Below are 17,155 nucleotides of genomic sequence, written 5' to 3'. Positions count from 1 at the left end.
CATATTGGAGTGTTGCTGAACAAACATCAGTGAAGCCGATGTCTTGAGTAGTGTCAATCTCAGTTGAAAATGTTTCAGCTTTCCTAGCATCAACACTAGAAGAATTTAATTAACCCACTGAAACTTTCAAAATGATAGTTAATGCACGTAAGAAATAAGAAATCAGAAAAGTGGGGGAGAGGGGATAAGCGCTTAACCTCCCACAAGCTGATGCCTGCCACCCTCAGCCTTCACTAAGGCAGCTCATGAGAAGCCGGCTTGCTCCGTGCAGCCTCCCACGTTTTGCCACGAAACCTCTGGCTTGCTCTACTGCCCCTACGGAGATGGAGAAGGTGGAGGTGGCAACTGCTGCTGTCATACTCCCCTGGTCCCCAGACAAGGTCAGCTTCCAGCCTCTAATCAGCTCCCATCCAGCCGCTCTCATGTTTTTAGTAGGTGGGGCTGGGAGACCAAGGTCAGAAAAGCGCTGTTGGCAGTGACACGGTTTTTTGCCCACTGCTGCTATTACATTAAGGAAGCAGCTGGTGAGATAATGTATGCCAAAGTGCTTTGTAAATTATAAAGTGCTTATATAATTGTCGCAGATAATCACTACTGTTGTTTTATTCCTAGGTTGCGGGAAGAGCACTGAGCAGGGCTATTGTGTGGCAAAGTCCACCAGAAAGCTGAAGAGATGGGTGTGTAGGGTCCAGAGGGAGGTCTTTGGTGAGAGTACGAACGTGGAAGATGACAACAAGGAGAGTAAAATTGGCTTCATGGGTCTGACGAGTGCATACAGTAACATGAGAGCCATGAAGAGGGGAAATACTAGTATTTAAGGGCCAAAAAAAGAGGAGGGGTCCTAAAGATCAAGTCCAAGAAGGTTCTTTCCACACACGGGAATGTTATTTACGTCCAGGACTTTGCCATGCTTTCTGCCTTAGCCTGAGGTATTCTTCCTACACTTACTAGATCTTAAGTTTCAGATTAGTCTGGGAAAAGGTCTCAAACACCCCATAACCCCTGCTATCCTGTGCGTATCTTTCTATCAGTGTAATTATCACTACGTTATAAATAACTCTTTAATTGTCTAATTCCACACTAGTCTGTGATCCTTTTAAGGGAGAGCACTTATGTTATTATTAATATTTGCCTCTATGATGCCTGGCACATGCTAGGTGCTAACAATTGTCTGCTTGATAAAAAGTAAAGGAGAAACCAGAAGAAAAGAGTATTCAAAAATCAAAGAAGAAATTTCAAATATGAAGGAGTGGTCAACTGTTGAATATAACAAGACCTAGTAAAGACTGGGAAACTACTGGATTTGGTGAGAACTAAATCACTGATAACTTCAGCAAGAGCAGTTCTAGTGATTTGGGGTGTGGGGATGAGTAGAAATCTAATTTTGATGGGTTGAAGATAGACAAACAAGTAAGGAATGAGAGATAGTGAGTAGAGACGATGTTTTCTAGAAACTGACCTTCCTTTCAGCAGAAATTTAGACTCTGTTACTTATTTTTCTCAACAATCCTATGAGATATATATTATTATCCCAAGTTTTTGGATGAGAAAATGGTGGCTAAGAGAAAGTATGTACGTTGCCCAAGTCCTTACTACTAACAAGAAAGAAGTTATGTAAGGTACATACTATGCTCTGTTTCCTCATTTGGATTAGGCTGACTGTGGATATCTTCACATAACTTGGGAAAAACCAGGTACAATGCAAGAATAAAAGTTTTCACTGTATAGTTTAGAAAGAAAGGCTCTCTGCTATCATCAGAGAAATCGGACGCAGGTTGGAGTGATGTAATGGGAAAATGCATTATGGAATTAGACGCCAGCAGGTGGGGCCACATGCAGAAAGGAAAGTGAACATCACTAAAGATGAGCGTTTCTATTTTATACTTTTTCAAAGGGTTACTTCAGTAGCCATCAGTCCCTCTGGCGGCAGATAGAAGTTATTTGGAACTCTGTGTAATCCTTACCAGCTGATAGTACTGCGGTAATAATCAACTCCCAAATCTCAGTGACTTAACACAATAAAAGGTGGTCTCTCTCTCACAAAAGCTCTGCTCTCTGGATGCCCTATAAATGGTGCCTCAGCAATCTAGGCCATCCATTTTATGTTGCCACCTTCTCAACATGAGACTAGTATTCACTGTGGCAAAGGAAGCAAATATGGAGAATCGAGTGCCAGCTTACATGTTTCCGGCCAGAATCACATCCCATATTTCACTCACATTTCATTGACTAAAGCAAGTCACCTAGTCCCATGGAAGGTCCAAGAGGCAAGGAGATTTGCTTCTCCTATGGAACCAGAAAACATTAATGAACACCACCAATGCCTGCCACCAACACCAAATGCATGAACAGAGTAGAATAATCTTTAAGGAGGGCTTCTTCTAGATCTCAATAAAGACTGTATAGAGTGGTACTGAATTCTCTTCCTAGGAGGCCTGGATTACCACAAATGCTATGTTTACTTTCATTAGTTTCACTTAGGATATACATTCAATGGAAACAAAGACTTGGCAATATTTAGGTCCTGAAAGATGACAAGCTCGATGGGTGACATTTTACAACTCAGATGGACTGGGTGCATGCAGAAATTAACTGCCAGAAGAGGATCTAGAGAAGGTTCTACAGTTCGAGATGAAACGGGACAAAATTGATAAGCAGGGAAGACAAGCAAAACACTTTAAAGATGTATGGCAACAAATCTTCAAAAGGCACAATCTTGACGTTGTTTGCTGTGAACAATCTATAGCACACCAGCCAGCAGGTGTGAGGGCCTGGGAGTGAGGTCTTCAGGGCATTTCCATCAATGAGGCAGCTTCACAAACAGTGCCTGAAGCTGCACCCAAAGGACTTTCTGAGCAGCATTAGCACATTTCTCTGTGTAGGCTGTAGTCACATCTCAAACATATTTCTAAGGGTCACCTGTGACCATGAAGCACAGACTATTATAGGGTATGGATCTGAGACACCTGATAAAATCACTTCCAGTAGCTATACAGCATAAAATAGAGGGGATGTTTAGAAATTAGGTGGCTAACTAGATTAGTATGGGCAACCTAACAGAGTGATCACGTTTCTAAGGAAAAGAGGGAAGGGGATGGATATTTCATCTGGATATATAAACTGATTTGGTTCACTAGGTGATTGGTAATCATTCAGTGCAATTAAAGATATCTTGGCCTATCTTTCCTAGGCTTCTACGGTTTTGGTAAAGCTGTTCAATAGCAGTTATGATCTGTATAATTTGAAAGCTAAAACAAAACAAACAAAAAATCCAAAACACAAGTAACTAATCATGGCTTGTTTTATTTAAAATTTTTTTTGGGGGAGGCGTAAATTAGATCCCCCTTTTTATTTCAAAAAGTAGACATTTAATTTTATTTCTCAAATCTTAGATTAGGACAAATTGGCATAAACCTGAATATAATTGGAATTTCTGTTGACTCTTTACATTATCAAAAATGACCCTCTGACTCCTTTAATTAGCAGAAAATTATATCTTTTATCTAATGCTTGTTTTATTCAAGTAGGCAGATGAGCTTAAACAGAGATATAACAAATATATATTTTTTCTGAGGGAGAATCTCAAGGGCATAGCTCAGAATTACAGAGAGATGTTTTGCCTTACTCCATAAAATCAGGATTAGGAACAAAGCTCACTGGTTTGCAATAAATGTGCACTGATTTTGCAGAGTTTTTAGGAGGAGGGTAGGGGGTGAGTTCAAGGATAGCTTTTGAATTCAAATTTCATCTTACATGCTTCTAGTAATGCTTTTTTTATAAATCCTCAATCCCCACCCAGAACAAGAAAAATCCTAAGTGGTTTTTTTTTTTTTCCTGGCTTAAAAGTAACATCAAAATTAATGTGGGTGTGTTGAAGATGGAAGTACTTTTACACAAGTTCTATGTGTATAATTAATATTGATAAGGTGCATTCTGATTAAAGTAGTAAATTTGATGAAGTATGAGGAATTATACGTAACCATTTACTTTCATGAAAGTGACAAAAGAATAATCACGTTTGTGCTTGACAATTAGGTATCTGTTTATGAATGAGGAGAAATAAGAAATCATACTATTTAAAAGCATGCCAGCACGGTGGGATGCTGGCAGAACAGTAAAAATGCTTGGTTTACACTTTATTTCAGGCATACAATAGTAGAGTGCAACGAGGCAGCTGCAGTGGTTACAAAGATTGCAAAGCTCAATGCTGCCCCAATTCCAAGATCAGGCAAGAGGTCAGAGCTCCACACTCAGGGAAGTGGGAAGCCATATTCTGCCACATCTTGTCCTGTGTCCCTGCCCCTGGAGGCATTGCACTTCCTCACACGCCTTTGCTGGACTTGGCTTTGGATCATAATCTTTTTCTATATATTGCTGCTGGCAACCACTACCAACTGATTGGAGTTGCCCTGTGAAATAAGCCCACTTACCCCCGAGATGGGAGAGAGACCATTCTGGGAAGGCTGATAGTGGCCCAGCCTGTTTTGGTTATAAGCAATGCAAAGCTACCTCATTCCATAACGTGAGAGACTCCTACCCGCACCTCCCCTAAGGGTTCACTTTAAATTCTGGTATTGCTACTCTGATTTGGCAACAGTAATAGGCTCCTCCCTTCTACCTATTTTAGGACCAACGATGGACCACTTGTGCTATTTTACTGCCCAAACCCCAAATTAACAAATTTATTTCCATTCTACCTGGAAAGTGAACATTTCCGAATTATTTAGAAGCTTTTTTTTTTTTTGTAAAAGGGAGTGATTTAAAGGGCGAAGATGCACGCTTTTGACCAGATCAAACAAAACTAAGCTAGCGAAATCCTGTTATCAGTAGAAGGTCAAAAGAAAGTCTACAAATAATGCGTAAGTTTCACATATACACATTACCCCAATATTTCTGTATGTCTACTTATCTTTCATCTACGTATCTATGTGGCTCTGTATCTAGCTCTTCATCATCTATGTTCGAATTCACTGTAACAATAATGGGCACGTGCTGAATGCCTGCCTGCTGTGTGCTATACACTTTACCTATGTGATTTCTAATCCTCACAAAGCACGTGTGAAACTGGTATCATTATCTCAATTTGTCAATACAAGAGGAGAGGATTGCGTGGTTCATGTAGCTGGCCCAAGTTCACCAGTAGTGAGCCATTGAGCCTGGATTCTAGACCTGCCAGACTCTAACACTGTGCTCTTTTCACTACAGCACACTGACTTCTTTGTGGGATCATTAAACATTAATGAGACGTTTAGACACTCAGAACTACAAGGGGCTATCAAATCTTATTCAACATTTTTTGCTTCTAAGTAGGAATAATCACCATTTATAAACAGATGTCTGCCCTATTCTTAAAGGATACTTGGCATTTCAGCATTCTACCTAAGACTCTACTCAAACCATCTGATGATATTTAGAGATGGAGATAAGTCCCCATAATATCTATGCAGTAGACTCTGATTTGGTAATTCTGGAAAATCTGAACTTCCAGGAACTAGTGCTTTGTTTTGTTTTTGTTTTTTGCCATGTCCTATCAAATGAGCTCAATCAATAAAAATATATAGTCTCACACAATCTGGCTAGTCATAGAAAGTGATCTTAATAATACTGCTTCCTGTTTCAATCAGTACCCAAGTAACTGTTAGAAATGTAGAATGTCATCTGGAAGTTTTCTGACAATATGAAGTACCCAACTGGAAGCCCCAAAGAGAATAACCACAGGGATTCAAAGCTGCACTGGGAGAAAATAACATGGACGAGAACCACAGGGCCATAAAATGAACTTCAAGGAAGATGGCTTTCATCTCCCTCACTCCCTCTTTTCTGGGCTAGCTCTGCAAGTGGTATTAGAGGAAAGAGCAAAAAAAAAAGTTATCATAGACGGATGAGAGCTGCAAGAGCTTATAGGTAGTCCCTCACCATGGACTTCTCATTTTAAGATTTTCATATACTTACGATGAAATTAAATTATTTCATATTATTCCAGTTTACATTTTTTACGGTATTATATACATTTATTCTGGTCACAAGTTCTTTGTGAGATGTAAATATCATGAATATTTTCTCTCATTCTGCGACTTGAATTTTCATTTACTCAGCCGTCTTTTGATGACCAGAAGTTAATCTTGATGAAATGTAAGTTGTCAATTTTTTCCTGTTGGCTAGTGCTTCTGGCATCCTGTCTAAGAACTTTCTCCTTATTCCAAGATCATGAAGCTATTTACTTACATTTTCTTTAAAATTTTTATACTTTTTTATCTATGATATATTTAAAACTACTTTTGTGTCCTGTGTGAGGAAAATATGAGGTTCCATTAATTTTAGCACCATTTATTGAAAGGACTTTCCTTTTTCCATTGAATTGCTTTGGCACCTTTGTGAAAAATCAATTGAGTATATATGTGTGGGTCTATTTCTGGATTTTCTATCTGTTCCATTGATCTATTTGTCTATTCTGACACTAAAACATGCTTGTTTGATGACTGTGGGTTTATAGAAAAACTTGAAGGCAGATAGTTCAAATCATCTAACTTTGTTCCTTTTCTAGACTGTTTTGGTTATTCTAACTCCTTTAAATACCAATGAAACTTTTGGAGTCAGCTTGTCAACTTCTACAAAAACAAGCGGGATTTAGACTGGGATTGTGCTAGATCTACAGATTAATCTGGAGAGAACGTATCTCTCCATTGATTAACTTTTCTCAGCAATCCCTTGTACTTTTCAGTGTGTGGATATTGCATACATTTTAATTCATTGCTAAGTACTTTGTGGTTTTTAAATGCTATTGTAAATGGAATTTTCAAATTTAATTTTCTGGTTGTTCATTGTTTCTATTGTTCATCTAGAAATATGACTGGCTTTGTATATTGTCTTTTTATCATGAAACTTTCCTAAGTTCATTTATTGATTTTTAATAGTGTTTGTACAGTTTTTGGGGATTTCTGATGTATCCAGTATTACCATTTGCAAATGACAATTTTAGTAGGTTTCCAACCTGGATGCCATTTATTTCTTTTTGTGTCTTTACTACACTAGTTAGGACCTCCAGTACGTTACTGGATAGAAGTGGTGAGGGTGGACATTCAAGCCAAGTTCTGGATCTTAGAAGAATAAGTTTATTTATTCACCATTTAAATATGATATGTGTGGTAGAATTTTTTGTACGTGCCCTTTACCAGACTGAGGATGTTTCCTTCTATTATTAGGTTGCTTGGGGTTTTTAGTATGAGTGGATGCCACATGTCAAATGCTTTTTCTGCATCTTAGGACTTGTACCCAGAATATGTAAAGAAAATTCAGTAAAAAATAAACCCAATTTTTAAGCAGCCAAAAGATCTGAATAGGTACTTTGCAGAAAAGGTATATGGATGGCCAATAAGAAAATGAAGAAATGTTTATTATCATTAGTTTTCAGGGAGATGCAAATTCATATCACAATGAAATACCAATGAACAAACTAAAAAGCTCAGACTAAAAAGACAGAGAATACCAAATGTTGGCTGGAATGTGAAAGAGCTGAAACACCCACCCACAGCTGGGGGGAGTATAAAATGGTACAACCACTATAAAGTCTGCTGGCAAGTTCTTCTAAAGATCATACAACACTTTAGGACCCAGACACTACACTCCTAACTAGTAGTCAAGAGAAATGAAAATAGATGTTCACAAAACAGTTATGCCTGAATGCTTATTTTAGATATACTTATAATATTGGAAAAGTAAAAACAACTCAAATGTCATTTTGAATGAATAACCAAATTGTGATATATTTATTCAATGGAATATTATTCACCAATAAAAAGAAATGAGTTACTTAACACCCACAACAACATGGATGAATCTCCAAACCACTGTGCTGAGTGAAAGCAACCACACACACAACAACACACATTCTGTGGAATTCTAATTATATGACGCAGATTATGAACGAACTAATCTATGATGATATAAACTAAATTGCATTTACTTCCGGTAGTGGCGAGGAGGGAGAGATAATGACTGGGAAGGGGCACAAGGAAGACTTCCGAGATAATGGTACTGTTTGATATCTTGACAGAAGTGAGGATACAATGGATGTGTGCATTTGTCAAAACTCATCAAATGGTTCATTTAAGACCTATGCATTTTTCTTTCTGCAAATTATATCTCAACTTGGAAAAATAAAAAGCACAACAAAATAAATAGCATGGAAGACAGAAAACTTTTAAAGTTGTGAACAGGAGGTACTACTACTCTCCATTTGTAAGACTCTTGTTATTAGGCCTCTTGTAATGGTCATGCTCGTGACATCGTATGTTCCTTTTGGACAGTTCTTTGTTCTCTGCATTGGATAACATGCCAGAAACAAATAAATAGATGGTTAGATATTTACATATAAAATATCACAACCAGGGGGCACCTGGGTGACTCAATAGATTAAGCATCTGCCTTCAGCTCAGGTCATGATCCCAGGGTCCTGGGATGGAGACCCACATCGGGCTCCCTGCTCAGTTGGGGAGTCTGCGTCTCCCTCTCCCTCTGCCTGCCGCTCCCCCTACTTGTGCTCATTCTCTCTCTCTCTCTCTGTCAAATAAATAAATAAAATCTTAAAAAAAATAAAATATTAAAACCAGATAGCAATGGTTTTATAAAATCTATCACTTGTGGCTTTAAAATGACATGGGAATGATGTATCTGGTCATATGGATGCACATATTTTCGTTTCTATCATCAAAATAAAGCCTTATTTTAAGGGGTCCTGTACAAACACATTGACAGTTTTTCTGATTTTATCCTAATGAAAGCTTTTTAATGAGCACAGATTATATTCATGGGTTAATATCACTGATGTGTATTTCGCCATGTTTTAATACCTACTGAAAGTAATTTGGCACATTTGCTGTTTCTTTCTAAAATCTCTGCTATTCTTGAAAGGGACTGGATGGAATTTTAATTTTAAATTGGCTTTCTTTTTTCCTTCCAAATAAGGACACTGCAGATAGTTTGTGCAGTTTAATTCTATAAACATGTAGCATTGTGCTAGGTGCTTGACAACTCAAGTATAAATAAGACATCATCTCTGTTTTCAAGATGCTCGTAATGACCTCAGTGATGGACAAGAAGACGTATAACCAGAAGAGAATAGAATAACTGAGTACCGGTTATATGAACACGAGCAGAGAAATGAGGGACTCAGTTTTCCCAGTCAGAGAAGAGGAGGGTCAGAGATGACTTCACAAAGGAAGTGACATTTAAAATACATCTTACAATAAACAAGTGATTGATCAATATATCTATTCAGCAATTCAGCTACCATGCCATTGCTCCTAATGGTAGATGTGTCAGACACTGGCACACAGTGTGTGGTCTAGGCCCTCAAGAAGCTTATACTTGAGGTGTATTTTGCTAAGTCAAGAAGCAATAAAGGTTGCTCACCTGCCTACCTCACTTCACTCTGACTTCTTTCCATCTCATTTTACCACACTAGGCTCATACATGAATTAGGACTTACAGTTCAAAGTTATTTTTTTCTTCTTACACTCATTTCATTTCTGATGTGATGGGAAAACCAATGGCTTGGTAAGTCAAATGACTACTAATTTTTAATGCTACCACTTAGCACTGTTTTCTTACAGAGTTCATTTGTCATTCATTCACATAAGCGGCATTTACTGAGCCCTTACTGTGTATCAGTAGGTGTCCAAGGAATTGGGAAGTAGGCTTGCTGTCTAGTAGAGGAAAAAGACATTTAAAAATCCAAATGCTCTGTGATACTTGTTACAATTAAGGCTGAAGAAGACAAGGAGAAATTAATTCTGGTATAGAGATCAAAGAACAACTCAAAGAGAAGGGGGTGCTTGCGAATTTCTCTTCAGTTAGGAGGAAAGACAATCCAGATGTAGCGAACAGAAAGTGAAAATGCATGCAGACCCCAACCAATCAGTAGGTTTGGCCTGTGCTGTTTCCCTTTCAAGGACCCCTGCTTAGGAATCCTATTCTCATCCCAAGCACAAACAAAGTGAAGTCATTTCCTTCCATACTTTTTGATTGCAAAACTTTCTGTTCTAATCTTGGGGCATCCAATTTCTTTCATATTTCCCAAGCAAATAATCTCAACATATTGTGATTTGCTGCATCTAAAAATTCCAAATACTAATATTTTATTTTCTGATATCACTAAAATATTTACTTTGCCTCCAACTCTAAAGAAAAATTTGTGGATCAAGTTATACTTGCAGTTATATTCTCAATTAAATATTCTTCACCACCCCTTAATCCAAGTCCTTGGGGCCAAATACATCTCAGAATTCAGAATTTGGGGGGGGTGCTTTAGAAAAGTAAAATGGTGCACATGCCACATTTTACCTAATACCCCCAGCAAGATGTGGGGTAGCAACCTGGAATCAAACACATTAGTCCCTCTGCAATAAACACTTAAACGTTCAATTCAGAAAGAATAAATAAAAATTATAAATAGCCTCACATCAGTTCAGGGCATGTTTGCTGCCAAATGATCAGCAATTTTTGGATTTCAGAATTATTAATGAGGGACAGTGGACTTATATGGTGATTATGTTCATTTGATAGTTCAAGAAAGAGATTTGGAGAGATTAATTAACCTGTCCCACTTGCTTACCTAGGTAAGTAAGGAAACATCATTCAAACCCACCAGTCTTACTCTGGACTCTGCTAGTAATCTCTGTCCTATATGCGGCAAACGACCACTTCACTTTCACTGAGCTGCCTAGGTTTTCACCAGGGGGAAGGAGGCACTGAGATAACCGAGTATAAAATAAGTGGGCGCTCTGCTGCCGAGACTCTTCCTTTCTGATGGTCCTGTGACTAGTCTCTGCTTCCTTATCCTCACAGACTTCCTTACTGCTGACTGTCTGCATGGACTGGGATGTTACGCCTTTGATGGCAAAGTGTCTCTGTCTCCCGATCCTTTTTGCTTACACGTCTTGGACCTAACTGCTGCACTAATTCATTGCCCCTGTTTCCTTATCAGGTACTTTCAAAGCACTCGCCATTCAGAACTCGGTACGCTGTTCCTCTGGTCTTCCTTGCCTGATTCTCTATTGGACGTCTCTTCTGGCTCAAAATCATTTAGTGCCGGCTTCCTCCATCAAGAAAAGCTTGTGTTGTGCTCACAGCTAACTTCTCAATCTCTAATGATATTCTGTTGCTATTGTCTTTTATTACTTTGGGCAATGTGGATCCTTGGATCTGTCCATCAGAACCACCACGTGACAAGGCAGACTCCTGGACCCACCTTGGACCAACTGATTCAGCATCTCTGGGAGCGGGGCCAGGGATCTACATTTTTTACAAGTGTGCCACATGGTTTTTAAGCACCAGCAGTCTGAGACCCACTGCTCTGTGGTGTGGCAGAGCTGGCGGCTGCTCTCCGTATGGGGTTTGCTCTTGTGTTTGCGGGTACAGATTTATACAACTTGCACCGTAAGAGCAGAGCAAACTATAAATGCCTGACTTTTTGCCTTTCCAAAGCCACCTGAAGAAACATTGCTTGGGAAGTTTAAAGAATTAATAAGTGAGGGTATGCAAAGGGAGAGTATATTAAATATACTAATTACTTAAAAGATAACATGACTAATTTGGCCAAATCCTTGTTTCCAGAGCTAATGTCTCATTTTCTCTCCATCTTCAAACACCGTTTGTAATTGGTTTCTTCTAAATTTCTACTCCAATTTATTCTAGCCTGACCTCTGAGTGAAAGATTAAGTAGAGTAACAATTGTACTTTCCAAACAATCTTTCCTACCTAAAAAAGCCAGCTACTTCTAGCGGGTCCTTCTGAAAAGGGTCTATATCTTTTCTTGTTTTCCCTGTAACATGAAAACACTGTAAAGAACACCATCCTATTCTTCAGCTAATGAGAGAACTCTATGAGCGGTTTTCTAAGATACACATACTCACACACCAGCAACACCACGAAGGAACAGATAGGAAAGCCCCCTGTACCTTGAATCCAGCACGCTTTGATTCATTTAGGGACATTAAGCTAAAGGGGACCATCACCTATTGTTTTGGTCATGTCAGCCCACACCAGCGTAGCTAGGAGGAGCACAGCTCTATTACCAGACCAACTGCCAGTTCCTCAACTTAGTGTTGAACACTGAATCGCTAATATAATCACACAGGCAAAATCTATGTGAAAAAAACCTTTTTTTTTAATGATAATGCTGAAAATGACACTTATGATTTTGATGAAGGCCGGGCTTACCAAAAAAAAAAAGTCAGAATCTAGATTCAAACTATCAGAAAATCAGTTTCCACTTATGTCATTGACATGAGTTGTCTCCATCATTATTCATCTTGTATTTGAAAATGTAAGTTTTGAAATGAGTGTGGAAGTCCTTTAAAGACAAAACGGCACAGTGCGAGGCAGCCACTTACATTTCAGCTCACATGGTGACCACTCAGATTTGAGACGATGCTTTTTTTGGTCATAAACTACCAAAACTACTGCGTCAGAACTAATTTACTTGGGATATTTACACTGAATGACTGTAAAGTTATTTGTGAGAAAAAAAATTTTTTTTGCCATGAACAACCTCCAGATATTGGTGGTCATTGATAAAGGCAAGAACACTCACTGTCTAAATACTGCAGACTCAGTTTATGGTAATATGATTAGTTACATTAATAATGCTGCTTAGGCACAGTCTTGCTAATTACAATATTATAAATATTAATGCCACCCACTCTTTTTTTTCTGTTTGATTGCCACTCACGGAGTCATTCATCACGATATTTTCTAGGAATTCACACTGTAAGATTTTATTCTTTTCTCCCTTTGTTTTTCATTACTGGACTTGCAATCATGCACATTATTTTTTGAGAAGCCCTTATTTTTGGGCTACCTGGGAGGGGAGTGATAGTTTTCATTAAAAATAGCCGAATGGAAGTCAGTTATATGATGTTTCTCTTATTCTTTCAGAGTCCCTAACCCTGCCATCCAAAGCAGAATATCCAGGGTTTTTGTTTTCCATTCTTTTTCATGTGACCTGTTTCAAGTTAAGATTCATTTGAATTATTAAATGCTTCCTTAAAGAATCTTTTTATACTTGCCTTTCTTTTTTTTTTTTAAGTTAATTATTGATGTAGTGACAAGCTGAAAAGACTAAGAATTATAATTTTTTCCTCCCCTCATTCAGGACTCAAGAAACGTCTTCTGACAATGGTTGTCTATTTAGAATAATACAAAGGAAATACAAAGGCAAAATGCTGAATGTTGTTTTAGAAAAGATTTGCTAAAATCACTGTATTATACAAAATGTAAATGTAGTATATATTTCTCTGAAAACAGCAGTTAGTGAGAAAGTTGGGACATAACCTTTTGAGCCCAGGTTTAACCACATAGCAGAAGCAGTTACAAAAGATACTGATTAGATTTTAATTTTAAAAACTTCATCATATTATTCAGGGCTCCAGTGATTTGATTGTCTTGAAAATAGAAAGGTAATGTTATAATTTCCAGAGCTTGTTAAAGAATAAAGAAATCTCCAGCCTCCCACTGGAAAGAATGCCAGTCATCACCACGGTAAGCAAGAATTTGGAGGCACTTTACACTACAAACTTCAATCTTTTTTCCTTTACGTGACCTTGTGTTATATTGGTTTTATAAAAATGTAACTCATGGACCTATCCTATAGCTATAATCAAGCCTCCTTCAGAACGATCCTACTACAGAAATAACATTCAAAAGGCACTATGTTTCCTCTGTTAATGAGCTGGTGGGAAGGAAAACAAGACCTGATGTACGAAGCGATCGAAGTAGGTTCGTAAGGACAAAGGAGAAGTGAGCACATACCTTTCCCATGAGTTCAGCAATACGGGGAACCGGTTTCCCTTTCTGGTGACTCACGGTAGCTGGACTCTGCCCGTCCCAGTCTTGTAGCTCTTCAATGCTTTTCAGATACAGCAGGGCTCTGAGGCCAGTGCAGTAGTCTTGGATGACAGTGAAATCCTGATTCTGAACAGCACTGCATACCTAGAAAAGATGGGGCAATCATTACCAAATGTCAATGTAAGAGATAATTTTCCAAATGCACTCACTTTGCATTTATTCAAGAAAACGGATTTATGTTCCAGGCACTGTTCCAAGCACAGCATATCAATCATTACGTGGGGATGGGAGTGGTGGGGAGGGAGGGACTGCGAAGGGGCACAAGGAAACTTTCAGGGACAGTGACTACTTTCATAAACTCGATGTGGTGATGGCCTCACGGGTGTATGCGTATTTTAAACCTTGCCAGATCATACACGTTAAATATGTGCCGTTTAATGTATGTCAGGCAAACCTTAGTACAGCTGTAAAAAAGTAGATCCAGTCAGCTGGATTTACAAGGAATCCAATTTAGCAGAGCATAAGAAATGACATTTTAACTCTCTCCTTTTCCCTCCCTTGGGATGCCTGGAGGTAGTCCTCGTGTCCAGAGGTGGTCATGACAAGGTTGGAGTGCTGTTCACTAGTTAACTCAACCACCGCTGACCCCTATCTATCTCTTCAGCCTCGTCTACTGTTGTTCTTTTTGTTCACTATGCTCCAATCACCCAGGTCTTTGCTCTTTTCCTCACATCAGCCACATTCTTTCTCTGCCTTAAGACTTTTTCATAAGATCGTGCCGCCTAGAAAATTTTTCCCTTCTGCCCATGGTTGCCTACTGGCCCTTTCTCGTATCATGGTAAATATCACTTCTTTGAGGAGGCCTCAAAGTGAGGCCCAGAATAGGTTAAGGCCTTCGGTCACTGCTACATTTTTTCCGTACAACTATTGTATTTGTTGTACAGCTCACTCCCCAAACAGGCTGAGGCTTCAGGAGGGGAGAACCTGTATTGATCTTGGTCACCATATTATCCACGGTCACTAGCACAGGGTTTGTCATCTGTTCTGCTCTAATAAGTGTATGTCGAATGCCTGGATAATTTAGAAGAGGTATTTTAATTTGAGTGACCACATGTCAGAAAATAAAGACTAAAAAACAATTCTAGAGTAAAGGCAGGCTGAATCTGAACAATTAGGATCCTTCCAATAAAAGTAAACTTTAAAGTCTGTGTTGGGATTGGAGTTAGAGCTTGAATTTAATGGATTTAGATAAGCACTTCTAGGTTAATTATTACCAAAGACACCTCAAAAAGCAGGAACAAAAATCCTTCGCTTACTCTTCTGAAGTGCTGTATGTTACTACAACATAGAAAAGAGAATTGAATAACCACTAAATAGAAGAATATTTTTTATGAAGCCCATTACATTACATTTTTAAAAAACCTGTTTCTTAGGAAGAACAATTTGAGCATTAATTAGGCCTCTTACAACTTTCCTAGAGTTGATTTTTTTGAGAACAATGGTGAAAAATATCATTATCCACAGGATAATCCGCAGGATTTTGTTATAACTGTAAGTCAACTGATACCTTACTTTACCTTCTTTGTTCACCGTGATATTCCATTTTTTGGTAGTATATGCTTATGGGTATAATTTTACTCTAGTCTTAAAATAGTTCACCATATGACCATAAGACATCAGGTTTTGAAATCACATCATATCATGTTCTTTATGGGACGTTCATGATTGTTGTAAAAACCAGCTTGCTAAAAGGAATCTAGATACTTTGTAACATATGAATGGTAATGTTTAATGTCATTTATCCTGAGTTGTCCAGTGAGCAGATACAAAAGCCACTAACTCTCTTAATCCACAAACATTTGCACAATTTGTATATGGTAAATTTAGCCCCATGGGGCTGGAGTGGTCAAGAGCAGACTTGGTGTATTTTATTTTATTATTTTTTAATTGAAGTAAATTAACATAGACTTGGTGTATTTTAACTATGCAAGAACATGGTGGGGCCTCAGACTGGGAAGACTACCTCTTTCCAACTCTCTCCTATGTTCCCATCCTATAGTGTTAGTGTGTCACATAATTGGGAGCTATTCTGAGTAGGTAAAGGGAACATAAAACCTCAAGAGGGAGGAAAGACTACAACGTGGTCCCTGAACATGGCTGGGATGGCGTGCTATGGTGGAAACGCTGGAAGCCATCATCAGACATGGGTGTTTGAGCGGATCGCTTCATAAGGCAAATGTCACACTATTTATATACCTTCCTCAAATGGTAATTTAATTTCTGCTTTCTCATAAGATTAAGCTTATTAATTTTCCTGGTAAAATGATCGTAAGAACTCTGCACACTGATATTTTCTTTTCAACTTTTAATACACATATAAATTATCTGAGGATCTTATTCTGTTTCTGCAGGTTTGGAATGAGACCCAAGCCCTGCATTTGTGACAAGCGCCCAGGTGGTACTGATCTGCTAGGCCACACTTAGAGCAGCGCGACCTTAAAAAAGGTAGGGATGAATCTCATCTTAACCTGAAATGCTGTCTGAAAAGTGAATTTCTTACGGACTTAACAATTTCTTGACTTTTACTATTACACTGTAGCAACATTTTCATGGCCTTTAAAGAAGCACTACTTATAATAATAAGACACATCTGAAGAAACAAGCAATTTTCTGATGAAATAGTAATAAGACCCCAAATAAATCTTTGGATGCAACACACCTTTGGGAACAGAGCTTTGGCCATGGGATTTTATGCTCAGAAAATGGATTTGCTCAGAAAGGTGCCTTGTTCTTGCCTAACCTTTACAATCCCCTGAGGCCTTTATCTCTATCTCAAAGGTAAATGGCTCCTTTTAAAACTCCAAACATGTAGCTGCTATTCCTAAATGGGTGTATTTTATACGACGTCTCTTTGTTTGTTTAACAGCTCTGATTAGGACTCTTAATGGGTGTTAACGTGTTTGCTTAGTATAATTTGTAAGTTCTTTATGGCGAAAGCTGGTTTATCTTTCTTCCCAGCAGGACATCAGGTGCCATTATAAGGACCATTGCCACTATTAATTATTTCCATAAGCGTGAATATCCCTATAGTGAGCTGTTTTAAATAGGGGCCCCTGAATTCTCAGCAGGATCAGCCCAGTGAGAGGGCTGAGTAGGTGGTGGCCCCCTGTGCAGCATGAGTTGAGGAGTGTCATAAAGTTCCTATTGCCATTGAAGAGTCTCCTCCAGAGGTCTGACACAGTGCCCTGAATTTTTGCTTTAGGTGCAGGCACATTTAGTCAAAGCCTTCCTATGCAAAGTGAGTATGCAA

At 38.5% G+C, this 17,155-nt stretch overlaps 1 protein-coding gene across 2 annotated transcripts in view; it reads right to left on the bottom strand.

The window, feature by feature from the left end:
• Window positions 1–17,155, bottom strand: part of DPYD (dihydropyrimidine dehydrogenase) — a 788,803-nt gene that overhangs the window by 102,710 nt on the left and 668,938 nt on the right. For both annotated transcript variants that reach the window (XM_026497557.4, XM_048220250.2), the window contains exon 20: window positions 13,810–13,989. In XM_026497557.4, coding sequence (XP_026353342.2) covers window positions 13,810–13,989 — 180 coding nt within the window. The remainder of the gene's footprint in view (window positions 1–13,809; window positions 13,990–17,155) is intronic.

Source organism: Ursus arctos, unplaced genomic scaffold, assembly GCF_023065955.2.
Source record: "Ursus arctos isolate Adak ecotype North America unplaced genomic scaffold, UrsArc2.0 scaffold_12, whole genome shotgun sequence".
Classification (NCBI taxonomy): domain Eukaryota; kingdom Metazoa; phylum Chordata; class Mammalia; order Carnivora; family Ursidae; genus Ursus; species Ursus arctos.
This window is presented reverse-complemented; position numbering and strand designations above follow the sequence as displayed.